Below are 16,913 nucleotides of genomic sequence, written 5' to 3'. Positions count from 1 at the left end.
CGACCGTTGCACGCCCAATTGACCCAATTGACGGCACACCATGTCGACCCCGAAGCCGTCTGCAAAGCCCAAAAAGCAGACCCCCGCTTCTGGCCAAAAGTCCATCCTGGGCTTCTTCCAACGCAAATCCGATCCCGCCCCGAAGCCTTCCATCGAGCCCAAGTCCTCGCCCACTCCGCTGCCCTCCGAATCTGCCCGGAAGCCTTCGTCCGCCTTTTCCAAGCCGCAGTCCAAGAAGCTTCCGCCCAGCACATTGACTCCCACTCCGAGCAGCGACCCCGTCGGCCCCTCGAGTCCCATCCGCAGCGACTTTCCCGACACCGACAAGAACAAGGAAAATGGTCTGCCGTCTCCTCGCTCCTCCCCCACCATTGCCGCTGCTGATGCAGATCCAGAAGGCCTCGACACCCAGCAGACGAGCAGCCCGTCGCGCAAGGTCCGCCCTCCCACTCCAACCTGGCCTGCAGTCGCTCACCGTGCCCAGGCAAAGAAGCAGGTCAGCTACGTCGAGTCCGACGCCGACAGTGATGACGACGACGACGTTTTCCAGCCCGTCTCTGTAAATGGCACCAATAAGCGCACCTTGAAGCGGAGGAAGGTCGCCGCTTTGGACGACTCTGATGGTGATGACTACGGCCCGGACCTGGTCGACGACGACGATGAGGGTGCGTCCTGGAGCCTTCTCCACTCGTCTTGCTTGTCTGAAGCTGACAATCGATAGATGTGGATGATTTCGTCGTTCCCGATGACTCGGACGAAGAGCCTGTTTCGAAAAAGCGCAAGCGCCCCTCGGCTACGTCCTCTCGCAAAGCGTCCAAGCAGTCTTCGCCTCCCATGCCCTCTTCGCCGCCCGCTGCCCATGACGATGTTGTCATGGAGGGCAATTCCTCCTCCACAGCCCAGCAGTGGCGCTTCGACCCGGACAATATCGATTCCACTGGCGTGCGCCCGCCCCCCACCTTCGTCAAGAAGGCGGACGGAAAGAAGGAGAAGGCATACAAGACAGAGCCCGAGAAGCGCTATACTTGGCTGGCTCAGGTCCTTGATGCGGACAGAAATCCTCCCGGCCATCCCGACTACGACCCGCGCACCCTCTACATTCCGCCCATGGCCTGGACCGCCTTCTCGCCCTTTGAGAAGCAATACTGGGAGATCAAGAGCAAGTTCTGGGATACCATTGTCTTCTTCAAGAAGGGTAAATTCTACGAGCTGTACGAAAACGACGCCACCGTTGGCCATCAGCTGTTTGATCTCAAGCTCACCGACCGCGTCAACATGCGCATGGTCGGCGTTCCTGAGTCATCGCTCGACATGTGGGCCACGCAGTTCGTGGCAAAAGGTTACAAGATCGCCAAGGTCGACCAGATGGAGTCCGCTTTGGGCAAGGAGATGCGTGAACGCGGTGGTCCCCCCAAGAAGGAGGATAAGATCATTCGCCGCGAGCTTTCCTCTGTCCTCACGTCGGGCACCCTTGTCGATGGTTCCATGCTGCAGGACGACATGTCCACCTACTGCGTGGCCATAAAGGAGACTGACAGAGACAATCACCCTGTCTTTGGCATCGCCTTCGTCGACACTGCAACCGCCCAGTTCCAGCTCTGCGAGTTCGCTGATGATGTCGACATGACCAAGTTTGAGACCTTCGTTGCCCAGACCAGGCCTGGCGAGCTCCTTCTCGAGAAGTCTTGCATCTCGGCAAAGGCCCTTCGCATCCTCAAGAACAATACCAGCCCCACCACCATCTGGAACTACTTGAAGCCAGGCAAGGAATTCTGGTCTGCCGACATCACCTCTCGCGAAGTGGAATCCTGTGACTACTTCGTCTCGCCCGACCAGGACAACATCGAAGCTTGGCCCCAGGTGCTGCGGGACGCAAAGGAGAAGCATGAACTGGCCATGTCTGCATTCGGCGCGTTGTTGCAGTATCTGAGGATGCTCAAGATTGAGCGGGACCTGGTCACCCTGGGCAATTTCTCGTGGTACGACCCAATCCGCAAGGCCACCAGCCTGGTCCTGGATGGCCAGAGCCTGATCAACCTGGAGATATTCGCCAACAGCTTTGACGGTGGTGCTGAAGGTACACTCTTCTCCATGCTCAACCGTTGCGTCACTCCCTTCGGCAAACGTATGCTCAAGCAGTGGGTTTGCCATCCGCTTGCGGACGCTCGCAAGATCAACCAGCGCCTCGACGCGGTTGACGCCTTGAATGCCGACACGACCATCATGGACCGCTTCACCGCCTCGTTGAGCAAGCTTCCCGACCTCGAGCGGCTTTTGTCCAGGGTTCACGCCAGGAGAATCAAGGCGCAGGACTTCGTCAAGGTCATCGAAGGCTTCGAGCAAATCGAGTATACCATGAGCCTGCTCAGCGAGTTTGGCGAAGGCGAGGGCGTTATCGGGCAGCTCATCTCCCAGACGCCTGATCTCGCAGGCGCTCTGAAGCACTGGAGGGATGCTTTCGACCGCAAGAAGGCCAAGGAAGATGGCATCCTTGTGCCAGAACCCGGCGTCGAGGAGGATTTTGACCAGAGTCAGCAAGACATGCAGGAAGTGCTCGACGAGCTCGAAAAGCTCTTGAAGCAGTACAGGCGAGATCTCGGCTCCACGGCCATTTGCTACAGGGACAACGGCAAGGAGATCTACCAGCTCGAGGTTCCCATCAAGATCAAGTCGGTTCCCAAGAACTGGGACCAGATGTCTGCTACTGCCAAGGTCAAGCGCTACTACTCTCCAGAGCTCCGCAAGCTGGTACGCAAACTGCAGGAGGCGCAGGAAACACACGGGCAGATTGTCAAGGAGGTTGCCGGAAGGTTCCATGCCAGATTTGACGAAAACTACGCAGTATGGCTTGCAGCGGTCAAGATCATCGCCCAACTCGACTGTCTCATCAGCTTGGCCAAAGCATCCGCCTCGCTGGGCGAGCCGAGTTGTCGACCCAAGTTCGTGGACAGCGAGCGGTCTGTTCTCGAGTTCGAGGAGCTCCGTCACCCCTGCATGCTGACCAACGTGACCGACTTCATTCCGAACGATATCAAGCTTGGAGGCCAGTCCCAGAACATTGACCTTCTTACCGGTGCCAACGCAGCCGGCAAATCGACCGTCCTGCGCATGGTAACAGCCCTTTGTCCCACGTTTTCTACAACCTTGACTGACCAAACACCAGACATGTATCGCCGTCATTCTCGCCCAAGTCGGAGTGTACCTGCCGTGCACTTCGGCGACGCTCACGCCCGTCGACCGCATCATGTCGCGGCTCGGGGCCCAAGACAACATCTTCGCGGCGCAGTCGACCTTCTTCGTCGAGCTGTCGGAAACGAAGAAGATCCTGTCCGAGGCGACGCCGCGGTCGCTCGTGATCCTCGACGAGCTCGGCCGCGGCACGTCGTCGTACGACGGCGTGGCCGTGGCGCAGGCGGTGCTGCACCACGTCGCGACGCACGTCGGCTGCCTCGGCTTCTTCGCCACGCACTACCACTCGCTCGCGACCGAGTTTGCAGAACACCCCGAGATCGCGGCGAAGCGCATGGCCATCGACGTCGACGACGAGGAGCGGCGCGTCACTTTCCTGTACCGGTTGGAAGAGGGCGTGGCCGAGGGGTCGTTCGGCATGCACTGCGCGGCCATGTGTGGGATCAATCCGCGCGTCATTGAGCGGGCCGAGGTGGCGGCACGGGAGTGGGAGCATACGAGCAGGCTGAAGGAGAGTCTGGAGAAGGCGCGTGAGGCGTGCTATGTGCCGCTGGGGCTGCAGAGCGACGTTGCGTGGCTGTTGAGGGAGCAGGGTGCTGGAGACGAAGGCGAAGGCGGTGTTGAGGAGCGGGGATTGAATGTGTTGATGAGGGCGATTGAGACGCTCTGAGGTGATTGACGAATCTTTCCATGTTTCTTTCGGTGTTGATAGGGATCGGGTGGGATGGGAGTTTGCTGGCTGTTTTCCCTTTTGTTGTTTTTGGGTCGGGTCCTTTTCTCTGTGCGAACACTGGAGAGATTGAGAGCACACAAGTAAGTCCTCGACAGCTGCTTGTTTGCTATTGTCACGTTTTGGCTGTAAAGCGGAGGAAAAAGGAGTTACGAATGAGAATTTCTTGTTACGGGATGGCGTTTTGACGGGCTCTGTGCTGACAGCGAGCGTAACGCAGCAGGTATTGGCTCTCAAGGTACTCGGCTGTAAGCTACAGCGCGGGTGGCAGTTGTCCTCCAAGGCAGGCCGTGTCTACATGGATGCGAGGATCAGTTTGCTACGACATGGCCGGGTAGCTGTCAGGGAAGACGAAAGCATAAGCCGACGAATCCAGATGCAATGCACAATCACCTCCCTGGGTCAATCACGGAAAATTCACGCTCCGTGGAAGGACTGCCCCACCGTCTATAGCCAAGTATATATAGTCCGGCTGCAGCGTGCTTCGAGCTCGCCGTTGACACCACACAACATGTATCGCCGAGGCCAGCTCGGGGCCGAGGTCGGGGTTAAGGCTCAGGTTCGAGACGGCACCATCTCGAACCGTATTAATTACAGAACGCGTCACCGCTTCTCTAGCTGCGCCCTGTGCTAACTGAATACTAGCTACAACAAGCTTTTCCAGCCATGTTCGACCACAGCCCGAGCTCCGGCAGCGACGCCGGCGAAACAAAACACGGACGAGCTTGCCCGTTACCCCATTGACAAGTCAGTTCCTCCGTGCCTCGGCCCGCCATCTGGCTCTGCCACACTGGACTCGTCACCCTGCGGCATTTGTTAGTGCCGTTAACCGGACGTTTTGCACGATAGAGATATGGCCATCACAGCTGGGTACTTGCACCGTATAGCGCGTCCCCAGTCCGCCGCCTGGCCCGCCACCCTACGTCAATCATGGCCTTTAAACCAAACGCCAAGCTGGGAGAGTGCGACGCGGCCCTACCGCGCCTGGACCGTCGTACGCGTCTCTCCCTTGATCGTATATAATTCAGCGGCTGTTTCCGACTCTATGGGACTTCCATCTTCACACTTTCTCTCCTTCGCTCGTTGATCCTCTGCAATGCCTTCTCTTTCGACGCTTCTGCTGCCTCTGGCGGCAGCTGCCGTGTCGGCGCAAACGGCCACGCCTAGCAACACCAGCTCAGCGGCCATGCCTACCGTCACGCTCGACTACTCGACCGTTGTTGCCGCTGCCGGAAACGAGTCCCTGGGCTACTACAAGTACCAGAACATCCGCTTCGCCGCCGTTCCCACGGGCGATCTGCGCTGGGCCGAGCCGCAATGGCCGCCGGTCGAGACCGAGCTCAACACCGGCTCCCTTGCCGATGCCGACGTCGACTGCGCGTCTTACGAGGACTGCCTCTACATGGATGTCTGGGCCCCGGCCAACTCGGCGGGCAAGAAGTTGCCTGTCATGGTCTGGACCTACGGCGGCGGCTTCACCGGCGGCAGCAAGTCGCAGAACACGCCCGAGGGCCTGTTCGACCTGAGCAAGGACTTTATCTTCGTCGCCTACAACTACCGGCTCGGCATGACGGGCCTGGCCAACGGCCCGACCTTCCTCCACGAGGGCGGCACCTCCAACACGGCCGTCTGGGACGTCGAGCACGCGTTCAAGTGGGTCAAGAAGTACATCCACAACTTCGGAGGCGATTCGGACGAGGTCACTGCCGTTGGCTTCTCCGCCGGTGGCTCCCAGGTCCTGTTCCAGATGACGGTATGCCTGCTCTCTCGTCTCCGCTCACGAATTCGTGCACTAACCTTGTCGTCAACAGCGCTTCGCCGGCCACGCCGAGCAGAACTTCAACCGTGCCTACGTCATGTCCCCCGGCTTCGTCCCCGGCGCCGGCCACCACCACGCCGAGCAGTTCTGGCAGAACGTGTCTTCGGCCGTCGGCTGCGACGGCGGATCCGTGGAATGCATGCGCGCCGTCGACTTCGACACGCTCACCACCGCCACCGACGACCTTGTCGACACGTACGACTACCAGATGCAGCCGCGCGTCGACGGCGACATCATTGCCGACACGTACGAAGCCCAGTTCTACCAGAAGCGCGTCAACTTCGACGGCCCCGTCGTCATCACCCACGAGCAGCACGAGGCCAACGGCCAGGCCTACGACGGCGTCAACACCACCGAGGACGTCTCGACCTACCTGCGCATCTTCTTCCCGGCCATCACCGACGACGTCGTCGACGAGCTGCTCGCCCTGTACCCCGAGTCCGACTACTCGTCCCCGGGCCTCCGCTTCTCCGACATGAAGCAGTCCTTCGACCTCACCTGCAAGAACCTCGCCCTGACCCAGTACCTCAAGAACAACACCTGGAACGCACTCGTCGCCCTCGACCAGGCCACCCACGGCACCGACCAGAGCTACTACTGGTACAGCACCTACACTCTCTCCGACTCGACGTCGACGACGACGACGACGACGTCGGACAACTCGACCACCTCCAGCTCCTCCAACTCGACGTCTTCCGCTCCCGGCGGTGCGGGCGGCGGCATGGGCGGCGGCAGCTCCACCTCGGTCAACTCGACCATCGCCGTCGCCATGCAAAAGTACCTGCTCTCGTTCGTGCTGACGGGCGACCCCAACGCCGAGTGGGCCGACGACAAGCTGGCCTGGCCCAAGTACGGCAACGACACGAACACGCTGGTGTTCAACTCGACCTTCTACCTCGAGGGCGACGACCTCGCCAACGACAAGTGCTTGTACTGGAACAAGGCGTTGTGGTATTAGAAGCTGGGATGAAATGTTGATTATGATGACGATTTGTGTGAAGGAATGAGAGAAGGAAGAGCACGGGATTGATTTGTATTGATTGTATTATATTGCTGTTGTTGTTGTTGCTGCATGAGCGTCTGTCTGGTTCGTTATGTATCTACGTCCTCCCCGTCGTCTTTGGGGGCTTTTCTACAAAAAGTGGACTGTGACGAAAATCTACCCAAGCGATCAAAACGAGTTTCCAAACCCATCCTGCTCTCTGTCTCGTTTTGATCAGAATGAACGGATATGAAACGAACGAATGAGGCGGGAGAGCAGTTGGGGGATTCGTAAATCAACATCATGACTTCATTGCTTCTTGTCAATACTGTGTTCAAGTCCTGGTCCAGGGGGGGTGGGGTATGCACACCCTCCATTTGCTTCCGCCGCATCCAACTGCCAGTAGTCTCGGCTCCATCCGCAAACATGATGCTGGCCGGGGATGGCGCGCGCGATGCTCGAGTTTAGGCCACGACAGGCTGGTATCCCGGGGCTGTGCGACGCATTCGACCGTGGGGAAGTGATGTCGTGGGGACAGGAGCCGGAGCTGGATTCGCAATGGATTGCAGGTGCAGAGGCTTCCCGGGTCGAGTCAGGGGGAGGTTCGCTATCGTCGGCAAACACGACGCTGCTTTGCAAAAGCTTTCATCCAGCCCGGCGGCTCTCCGAGAAGCGATGCAGAGCGCTGCTGCTCTCGAGAGGTGGGTGGTGCTCTCCTTTTCTCCCGGGTGGCCAGCTCATCCTTGACGGAGACCGTGGGATTTCTTGTGCGACCTCGGAGTATACGGGGTTCCAATCGGGGTGGCTGAAGCTTTCCTCGGTATGGTGGGTGGTGGCAGCGGGGGAGGGGCGTCCCTCGAAGGCGCGTCGAACCGACTCCTCCCGCTCTACAAAAGCCAAAGCCTCGACCGGCAAGAGGCATCAAATCTGACCTGCCACAGACAGGCAGACAGACAGACAGCCCTTGTTTGGCTTTTGCGTATCTCCCAAAACGTCGGATGAGAGAGAAAGAGAGAGAGGAGAGAGGAGAGAGGGGGGGCCGGGGAATGTCCCCCCCCTCACATCGAAACCCCGCTCCTCCTCCTCCTCCCCCTTCACCGATCCTCCCCACTCCGATCCACAATCCCATCCGTACTCCCCTCCCGCTCCCGCAGCCCATACGCGCCCCCATCCGTCCCCCCCGCCGTCATCGTCTCGCTCACCCCATCACAATCCCTACTATCCCTCTTGCCCTCCCCCTCCCGCTCCTCGCAACTAAACACCATCTTCCTCTCATGCGTTACCACGATCCGATTCATCGCGATCGCCCCCTCCCCGCTCCCCCGCCGCACCCCCACGCACGACGCCTCGATGTCCGCCTTCATCGTGTCCGGCCAGTCCTTGCCGACCGCCGCCGCCACCGCCGCCTCTTGGTAGTGCCGCGAGATGATGGTTTCGGTGCCGAATGCGGAGCGGCGCGTGCCGACTGAGTGGTTGGTGGTGGTGTTGGGGTTGCGGGGGTTGGGGTTGGGGTCCACGTCGATGTTGTTGTCGACGCCGGAGGGGTAGCTGTGGTTGGTGGTTTGTCCGGTGCGGTCGCCGGATGTGACCCAGTGGAGGACGAGGACGGAGAAGAGGACTAGGGGGGAGGAGAGGGGGAGGTTAGGTGGGCTTGCTTCTTTTCTCTCCTTTTTTTTTGGCGTTTTGGGCGGCTGGTTGAGGGGGATGGCAGGAAGGATGGGGGGAGGGATCAACTCACTGTCGGCGTTGCAGCACAGCAGGCAGATCCAGCCGGGCTCGCCTCGCAGCACCATCAGCACCGTCAGGTTGGCGACGCTCGAGGTCAGCGTGGCGCAGCTGCCGATGAAGGTGCGGAACGCCATGGTGTGCAGCATCGTGTTCTGCCTGTTCTTGTACGAGTAGAGCTGGCGCAGCGGCACGATGAAGAGCGCCGTCATGTACACGTTGACGGCCACGTCGAAGATGATGAGCGGCATCATGGCCCGCTTCTGCATGCCGATGATGCAGGTGCCGGTTTTGTTGATGTAGGCGATGCGCCTGCGGGGTTTGGTTCAGTCGCGTGGTCCGGCGGGCTCGGGGGATGGCGGATGCACTTACCATACGAAGTTGAGGATGACGACGATGGTGTAGGGGAGCATCATGAAGAAGCAGTTGAACAGGTAGAGCTTGTCCTTCAGCCGGGCTTCATGCTTGCCACGGACAATGTACTGCCGGTGGGAAAGAGTTGGTCAGCCGTCGGAGCACCAAGGAAATTCGGGGCGGTCGACATACGGCCTTCTCGACCAGGAAGCAGTAGATGAAGATCTTGGTGGACATGTAACAGATGAGACAGAGCAGGATGGCCCCTTCGCATATGGTTTGGTTGCTGTTGAGCCCGACGTCTTTGAAGAGCGCGGTGACGAAGACGAACAGAAACGAGTCGACGTAGATGATGACGATGAGCCAGGCGGCGAGCGGCAGGGACAGCCAGTTGTGGATGCGTTGCACCCGTCGCACGATGCAGACGGACAGGACGCAGAGCGTGACCAGCGACATGAACATCTGCGTTTCGCATCAGCCGGGCGTCATGAGCTGGCGGGCTCTGCCGTCTCTGCTTACTGATATCATCCTGCCTGCAAAAGGAATGTCGGCAGGGGTGTAGTTGGCCGGCGCCGCCTCTGGGTCGCGCGCAACGACCGGCCATTCGGGTGTGGGAGCCATGGCCGAGACTGGAGAGAGCGAACTGACGCAGAAAACAAAAAGCAAAAGCGTTTCCCGGAAGGCGAAGGTCCGGGGGTGTACCTGGAGGTACCCCTTGTATATACGAAAGGAGTGGTGGTGGTGGTCGTGATATGTGTGAAGGAACGTGGTCCCCACTCGAGGGTGGAGGGATTTCAACGAGAGTTGCAGCTAGCGGGACGGGCGCTGCGGTATCAAAAGGCACTGCAGCAGCTAGGGAGGGTGCTGGCACAGCCCTGGCTACCAGGGACTACCAGGGGAGCAATAAGGTGACGGACCAGCCAGCCTCGTGGGCTTGGTGCCTGCCCTGCGGCGCCGGGGGCCCGGTTCCCCGCAGAGCTGAACGGCGCGAATAGCCGAGCAGGGCAGAGAGGCGGCTGATCTACAGTCTAGCAGCGGGCCTAGGGGCTGGCGGCGGCGGCGGATGCGGCGGGGGCGTTCGCTATCTTCCGGAGCTTGCGAGAGGGCTGCAGCTTGAGGCTGCAGGAGCGGCGGGGCTTGCTTTTCCTGCGCCGGGCACTGAGCGCGGCGATCTGGATGGAGTTGCGCAGTAGGGATCTCCAAGGGCACCCAAGAGATGCGAGACCGGGGCCTTGTTTGAACATGGCAGGGTGTTTGCACAAGGCCGGCGGTCTTGCGCGCATGAATGACAGCCGCACTGACGGCGCTTTCGTATCGGGGCCGCAGAAGCGGGACCGGGGGGCCGTCGAGAGCGGGCTTGGTTGGCTACTGAAGTCTAATGGCATAGTCTCCGCCCAAGAAGCCATGCGGTACGTCGACCCGCCGCAGAACCGCCGGGTATGCTCTACATAGCTAGTACTACTACGGCAGTCCGTACTGTGTAGCTATGATGATGATGGTGTTATTATCATCTCGCTCTCATCAGCGTCGCACACTTCCACGGTCTGCTCCCCATATCAGTTGTGGGCCCCAGCACACGCGTTGTGACCAGGCTACTGTACCCGCTCAACCACGAAGCAGAAACAGAAGCGCCTGGGCAGGCGGGAGAGAGTGGTGCGTGGCTTCTCGCTTGTTACATCATTGGCCCAAGTCCAGCCACGTTTGCGGAAGCGCTGCTCTTCGCCCGAGTCCAGGCCTTGACTTGTCAAATTCCACAGTTGCCCGCCGGATGCGGCTGATGATTGAGGGCTCATGGTGGCTCGAAGTAGTCCCGAGCACATGATTCGCGAGCAGATCCTGCGATGGTCACCCATCAAGTTCCCGTGGGTGAGTTGACGGAAAGGGACCGGCCTGGATCCTCCTGCTTGCTTCCCCCTCTGTTGTTCCGGGGTGTTGCTCTGTCCGTCCTGCCGTGGCTCGGCTTTTCCGAGTGGGTGTTGACAAGACGACGATGCATCGGAGGTACCCCCGCCTCAGTGTCGGCCTTACCAGGCCAGACTCCACTGTTCGCAATAACAAATAATCGCCCGAACTCCACACTGTTCGCATGATGTACATGACAACACATAGCACAGTGGCCTCGGCCGCCCAATCAAGCATGCTCAACTCGCTTGTGCGCTTTCGCTTGGTCGGCGCGTCCGGCTTGGGGGGCATCACTCTGTGCTCCATGACGAAGGACTAGTGGCTGCCCCAACCGTGCAAGTTTGCGCAATGCTGATTCAAGCCCCTGACATGCATCCTCTTTATCTCGACATCCTGATCTCTCACAACCCACCCTGCATCCTGCGTTATATGGCCTGTGTGTATATTGCCGCACGGATGCAGTCTCAGCGGCAGCCGACTTCCGCCGCCCTCTTCTGCGTAATCCCGTCGGAATGCCATCGTTGCCGATACACGCGCGCTTATGAACGACTCCACTGCGCTTCTTTCATACCCACCCCAGCCTCATTCGGCATTGGAGCAGGGAGAGGCGTTCTTCAACAGCCATTTGTTAACAGATCAGGCACGGTGGAACCCTCCTTCTCTCTCGTGCAAGCTCGTGCGAGAATGACCATGACCTGTATCGCCATACTTTGGAACTGCATGCTTGGATGCCTAGGAAGTGTGCGCACCGCTCTTCACACCGCCGTTGACGGGTCCAGGCCCCAGCGGTTCTCACGAGTCATATACCATTCCCCGTTAGGGCCATGAGTCGTGATGGCGAACTTTCCGCTGCCGCCCGGAGAACCGACGCCACGGATGACTCGCGCAGACGCGAGAGGCCGCGGGAATAACAACGGCCCTGTCAATGCCCGACAGCTGGGCTGTCAGTGTCGGATTGCACTGGAGTGGTGTTGGGCTCGTGTATAAACATGGTGATCGGGCGGCAAAAGCAAAAGTCAGCTGTATCTAAGTTTGGAATCCAGTGTCGCCGGGGCTGGCACCGTTTCGGGAACTGTCTTCCTTGCGGAATCGGATCTTCGATTGTGCGCGCAGCACCCGGAACATCTACCGCTTCCCCTGACAACGGTGTCAGTGCTTTGAGAGCAGCATCGTCGCAGGCGTAAGCACTAACCCAGGACCGGGGCGTGGAAGTATGTCTGAAGAACTCTCACGTCTCTGATGACCAAGACTCCACAGTCGAGACTCTACGTAGTAGAAGCACTACTCAAGCTCAGACAAAAACACCCACTGGGGGGAAGAGTCGCGGTATATCACTATTATTCCCACAGAACAATCCACTCCGGATCGCCGCGATTGGCAAGCATGCGATCCATCCTGGACCTTAACCACGCACACGCACACATGCGCGCACACAGCTCTGCGGAGAAGAAGAGTGATCTACGCCAATTATACCCATCACCTCCCTCCCTCTTCCCCTCACCGGTGCTGCCCAAGGAACCCAATGCTCCCGCCCACTGATACCTAGTACCTACCACGCTTGACCTCTCCCCTTCTCCCCATCCTCGACGACCCACCCATCCACACCCACACAAAAACAGCGGCCATCCAGCCAAGCACCGTCAGCCAAGAGCTCCCTGCCTCAGGCGCCGCCCCACCCCTCCCCCCATGCTCGCTCGCTCGCTCGGCTCGGCTCCTCGCACCACCTACGCGAGCGAAAGCAGCCGATTACGAGCCAGCCGGCCAGCCCGGGCAGATCACCTCGGCCGAGACAGACGACCCTTCCATCCTTATCATTCGGCTTTTTCGGCATCTGTGTCTCGTGGATCTATGTGGCGCGCGCGCGCGCCCTCTCTTTGCCTCCTTCGTCGCTTTGGCGGGGCGCGTGAAGTCGGTCACATCCACATTTTGCTGTTGTAAGCGAGGAAGGGAGGAGGCGTGCCGCCGAGACTGTCGTCGTTGTGGGGCGTGCTGGAGGGGGAGGGGATGAGGGAGGGGAGGGGGGAGGGGAGGGAGGTTTGCGTGATTGCTTGTGGTTGAGATGGGGCTTTGGTTGTAACCATTGGGGCTTTTCCTTTTTTTTTTCTGTTTTTTTTTTGGTTGGAGGATCCGTACGGCGGTGCGTTTTCATGTGGGAGATGATGAAGGGCTGAGACGATAAGACGGCTACTACCAGCACGAAAGACTTGCCTCGTCGGCCGAGCTCTGAGAAGTTGCTGGGATGGTGAATGGATCCGGCCTCTTTCGGAGTCGAGGTTGAGTGTGCCGCGGTCGGTTTCAGGGGCCGGCATATATCGCATGCTGAGACCACTTGACCTTATTTCCTAGGAAAACCGTAAAGCAATCACGGTCGTAAACATTGTGGCGAATCCTCAAGTGGGGTTCCGGATGACATGGCAAAGCTGCTGATTATACAAATGAGTTTTCCTCTGAAGACTCCAATGAAAGTAAATTCTCATGGAAATGACTTCACGTCCTGAGCGCCAATTAAATCATCTTGTCTCACCAGCGAATCATGCCTTAACATGGGGCCAGGTCTGCTTCATTCATAAACGAGGCTTAGTAGAAGAGATCCAACTATCGTAGCTCTCGCGCCATGGGTAGGGGTTCAAGCAGTCTAGCAGTCCAAGTCGGTGTCGTAAGAGACCGCGTGGGAAGCGGCTGTAACGGACGGTCCTGGTAAGCCTGGAGAGCGACGAGACGGAGGTATTCGGCCAAGGTACCGGGCGCCACGTCGGCATCGCAGTTGCGCGGGTCGGTCCAAAGCTGCGCCAACCACGGCGTGGACGAGCCACGCGAGCCGTGCGAGAACTTGATCATGCACGAGTTTTGCAGCGTGTCGCGGACCAGCTTGCGGGCGTGGCGGGCTTCCTCGTCGGTGCGGTCCATGCGGGTCGCGAGCACGTCGAACTCGCGCCGCCCGTCCCAGCCGTTGCGCAGTGGGAAGTAGTACAGCTCCCTCAATGCGGGCAGAAGGCAGACGTGCCTCTCGTAGTATAGCCGGCCGTCGAAGCCGTCGTCGGCATCGATCAGATCCCGCAGACGCACGCCGCAGAGCATGTGTGCGAGATAGTCGGTGTATCTCTCGGGGGACTTCCCGATTCCAGGAACGCCACGCCCCGCTGGTGGCTGGAAGAGGGGCAAGTGTCTAAGGAGAGGGTTGGCGTGGAATCCGTCGCAGGATCGTCCGCCCTGGTCCCAAAGGGCGAGATAGATCTGATGCCAGCGCCGAAGGAACTCATTGCCACGCGTGGTCGCTAGGAAGGGGTTGACCAGGATTTCTTCGCCTGGCCGCAGTGCCAGAGCCATGCCCAGCAGCTCGAACGGGTTTGCCGGGTCCGTGATGATGCTCCATACATCGTCCAAATGTCGGATCAGCAAAGTGCCAACATCTATCCAAACACCGCCGTAGCGGTGCAGCAGCGGCAGTCGCACGAGATCAGCCGAGTGCGCGCCGGCATATGGCCCGGCCATGTCTTGCTCTTGGAACGAAGCTGGGAGTAATGATTTGTCTATGAATCTGGATACGTTGTTTGGAGAGCCTGGAACCGAGTCGAGTACTCTCACCGTCCATGGATCACGACCCGCAGGAGAGCAATGTAAGAGCCGAACCCAGTTCATGACGTTTCGTTTTGTCCACGGGGGCATTGACTCGAATCCGGATCGCCAGTAGGCCCACACGTTCTTGTTGCTGTCGGTGGGTGGGACGTAGTCGCACAACATGTGCGCGATCTCCCGGTCCGTTCGGCCATCACGCCTGTTCTCGGGAATCGGAGACATGCCGTCCGGGAGGAATGAATGTGTCTGCATCGTGTTTGTCACGGAGTCGAAGTCATCTACCGGGGGCGAAACTGGGATTTCGCTCTTGAACAATGGCGATATCCAAAGGGGACAAGGTTGATCACGTTCGCAGAGGGATATATGCACCCGCACCGCATGCACCCCGGGTTCCGTGTTCGGCTTGTACCCGAAAACGGCTCGTTGATCACTTGTGCGGAATGGGGTCCATTGCATGCAATTGCCGCATCGGCGACAGTGCTGATGCTAAGCGTGCAGTTAATATCGTCCTACGTCAACGAAGATTCCAGCCTGTGTCCGTGTCTCTTGAGTTTCCCATTCACCTTCCCTTCACAGCATCATGCTGGAAAACAAGTCGCTCAGCTTGCCAGACGAGCCTCATTTTCGGCAGCTGATCCAAAATCACGACACAATCCGCCATGTCATCTTTCGTGATCTCGCCTGCCAGGCCGATGCCGACTATGCCCAATTACTCTTCGATATCGCGCATTTGAGGCGGCGTATTGTCGACAATTTGCCCGCCTCTGCTCTTGATGGAAAGGGCCGTATCAGAGAAGAGAGACCCTACATATGCACCTTGGCACCGGCCGGGTACGAATTCCTTGTGGCTGCACTTGCCGTGCTTTCAATCGGCGCCGCCATAGTTCCCTTGGGTCAGTGCAACGACTTCCCATCATCTCCCGCTCATTGCTGACATGGATGCCGTCACAACAGCGCCCGAAGTACTGCCAGTCGAGGCGCTGTACTTCCTCAAACAGTGTCGAGCCGATCTACTACTCACAAGCTCCCGCTGTTCACCGCTGGGTGACAGCATAGAGCAGTACGTCCGCTCTCACGGCCAGACAACAACCTTTCTGCCCATCAAACCAAGCGTCATGGCCCGCGGCCAGCAACAACCCGTAGCCGTCGACCCCGAGATGACCATCCCAGCCGACCGCCCAAGCCTGATCCTCTTCACATCCGGCAGCACCGGCCCGCCCAAAGGCGTCGTCCACAACCGCCGCTTCTTCCACTCCGGCTACGGCACCTCCTCCTCCCCTTCCTCCCCCGACCTCTTCCTCACCCACCGCCCCGTGCACTGGATCGGCGGCCTCCGCTCCATCATCAACCTCGCCATCAGCGGCACGCCGCAAGAAGTCGTCGCCGAGCCGACCGCACCCGCAATCTGGCACCGCCTCCGCGACGGCGACGGCGACGTCACCATGCTCTGCTGCGTCATCCCCATGTGGATCCGCCTGATGGAGCACTTCCGGCACGCGCTGAGCCGTCTACCCGCCCCGGAGCTCGAGCCGTATCTGCGCGGCGCGCGGGCGCTGCGCGTGGCGCGCGTGGGCGGCGCGGCGCCGCAGCCGTCGCTGCTGCGGTTCTGGCGCGAGGAGCTGGGCGTGCCGTTGGAGGTGACGTATGGGTGCACGGAGACGGGCGGGCCGGGCTTGATGACGGATGAGCGGACGGATAGGGATCGCGAGGTGGGGAGCGCCTGTGATGTTTTTGCGCGTTGTGGCTCGGTGCTGACGATGGCGTAGTGCAACCTGGGCAGGCCGGAGGAGGGCGTCGAGGTCCGTCTGTCGGAGGGTGACCGCGGCGAGATCTTGATCAGGAACTCTAGGCAGTTTTCACAGTCAGTAGAGTGCAGGTTTGCTTTCGGTGGCGATGGATGGCGGGGCTGACGCTCTAGGAAAAGCTACCTCAACGACGACGAGGCCACGCGGAATGCGCTTACCGAGGACGGTTTTTTCAAGACAGGTGACTACGGCCGTCGTGTTGGTGACGAGTATACGATCGAGGGCCGACAAGCAACTGACTGTACGTGGGCCTGGTCGTTGTTCGGATCGCTGTTCTGGTAAAAGCTCACTCGAGCCATAGTTGTGCGTTTTCACGGCTTCAAAGTCCCCGTTGTGGAAGTGGAGATGCGTTTGCTGGAGCTGCCCTTCATCTCCCAAGCCTGCATCGTTTCGGTCCCCGACGGCGATGCGTCTACACGCGTGGCAGCCCTCGTGCGCTTCAACGGGGACGGCCTCTCCCAGGGACTTGCGGAACTCCGCGAGGAACTCTCAGCTACGCTCGCACAGTACAAACTGCCGACAGCACTGCGGGTTCTCCAGCCCAGCGAGAAATTTCCCGTAACCTTTACCGGCAAAGTCTTGAGGAAGAAGGTTGTAGAGCAGTACTTTCCAACAATGGGTACTTACGAGCTTCCACGTGATGTTGAGCTGTGGGACCTTCGGTCGAAGGGTCAGCAGGGTGCGCCACACAAGGCGTGGGATTGGGCGGGGCTGCAAGGATGTTGAGAGGTGCCTGTAACATCCCGCCATCATTTGTATGTACATGGCTATGGCGACTACAAGAAATAATAATCACGCTCATCCTTCTTCGTTGCTGAGGGGTAAAGGTTA

At 59.3% G+C, this 16,913-nt stretch overlaps 5 protein-coding genes across 5 annotated transcripts; 3 read left to right on the top strand and 2 right to left on the bottom strand.

Moving 5' to 3' along the window:
• Nucleotides 1-40: 40 nt before the first annotated feature.
• On the top strand, nucleotides 41-3,859 carry BKCO1_2800022 (dna mismatch repair protein msh6; the record flags this gene model as incomplete). The annotated part of the gene is made up of 3 exons (XM_020273669.1): nucleotides 41-665; nucleotides 722-3,111; nucleotides 3,164-3,859. 3 exons carry the CDS (start codon nucleotides 41-43, stop codon nucleotides 3,857-3,859), a joined length of 3,711 nt encoding a protein of 1,236 aa, XP_020129999.1.
• A 1,156-nt stretch (nucleotides 3,860-5,015) lies between these two features.
• BKCO1_2800021 (carboxylesterase family protein (secreted protein) protein) lies at nucleotides 5,016-6,696 on the top strand (the record flags this gene model as incomplete). Its single annotated transcript, XM_020273668.1, has 2 exons — nucleotides 5,016-5,672; nucleotides 5,731-6,696. 2 exons carry the CDS (start codon nucleotides 5,016-5,018, stop codon nucleotides 6,694-6,696), a joined length of 1,623 nt encoding a protein of 540 aa, XP_020130000.1.
• Nucleotides 6,697-7,814: 1,118 nt separating this feature from the next.
• On the bottom strand, nucleotides 7,815-9,420 carry BKCO1_2800020 (ring finger domain protein; the record flags this gene model as incomplete). Its single annotated transcript, XM_020273667.1, has 5 exons — nucleotides 7,815-8,338; nucleotides 8,459-8,757; nucleotides 8,818-8,927; nucleotides 8,992-9,261; nucleotides 9,319-9,420. The coding sequence occupies 5 exons, from the start codon at nucleotides 9,418-9,420 to the stop codon at nucleotides 7,815-7,817; spliced, it is 1,305 nt and encodes a 434-aa protein (XP_020130001.1).
• Nucleotides 9,421-13,296: 3,876 nt separating this feature from the next.
• BKCO1_2800019 (capsule polysaccharide biosynthesis protein) lies at nucleotides 13,297-14,529 on the bottom strand (the record flags this gene model as incomplete). The annotated part of the gene is made up of 1 exon (XM_020273665.1): nucleotides 13,297-14,529. The coding sequence occupies one exon, from the start codon at nucleotides 14,527-14,529 to the stop codon at nucleotides 13,297-13,299; it is 1,233 nt and encodes a 410-aa protein (XP_020129967.1).
• Nucleotides 14,530-14,857: 328 nt separating this feature from the next.
• BKCO1_2800018 (amp-binding enzyme) lies at nucleotides 14,858-16,808 on the top strand (the record flags this gene model as incomplete). The annotated part of the gene is made up of 5 exons (XM_020273664.1): nucleotides 14,858-15,170; nucleotides 15,232-15,986; nucleotides 16,044-16,138; nucleotides 16,196-16,323; nucleotides 16,384-16,808. 5 exons carry the CDS (start codon nucleotides 14,858-14,860, stop codon nucleotides 16,806-16,808), a joined length of 1,716 nt encoding a protein of 571 aa, XP_020129941.1.
• Nucleotides 16,809-16,913: the final 105 nt, after the last annotated feature.

Source organism: Diplodia corticola (genome assembly GCF_001883845.1).
Source record: "Diplodia corticola strain CBS 112549 chromosome Unknown scaffold28, whole genome shotgun sequence".
Lineage (NCBI taxonomy): Eukaryota > Fungi > Ascomycota > Dothideomycetes > Botryosphaeriales > Botryosphaeriaceae > Diplodia > Diplodia corticola.
Note: the sequence above shows the minus strand (reverse complement) of the source record. Positions and strands in the feature narration are given on the sequence as shown.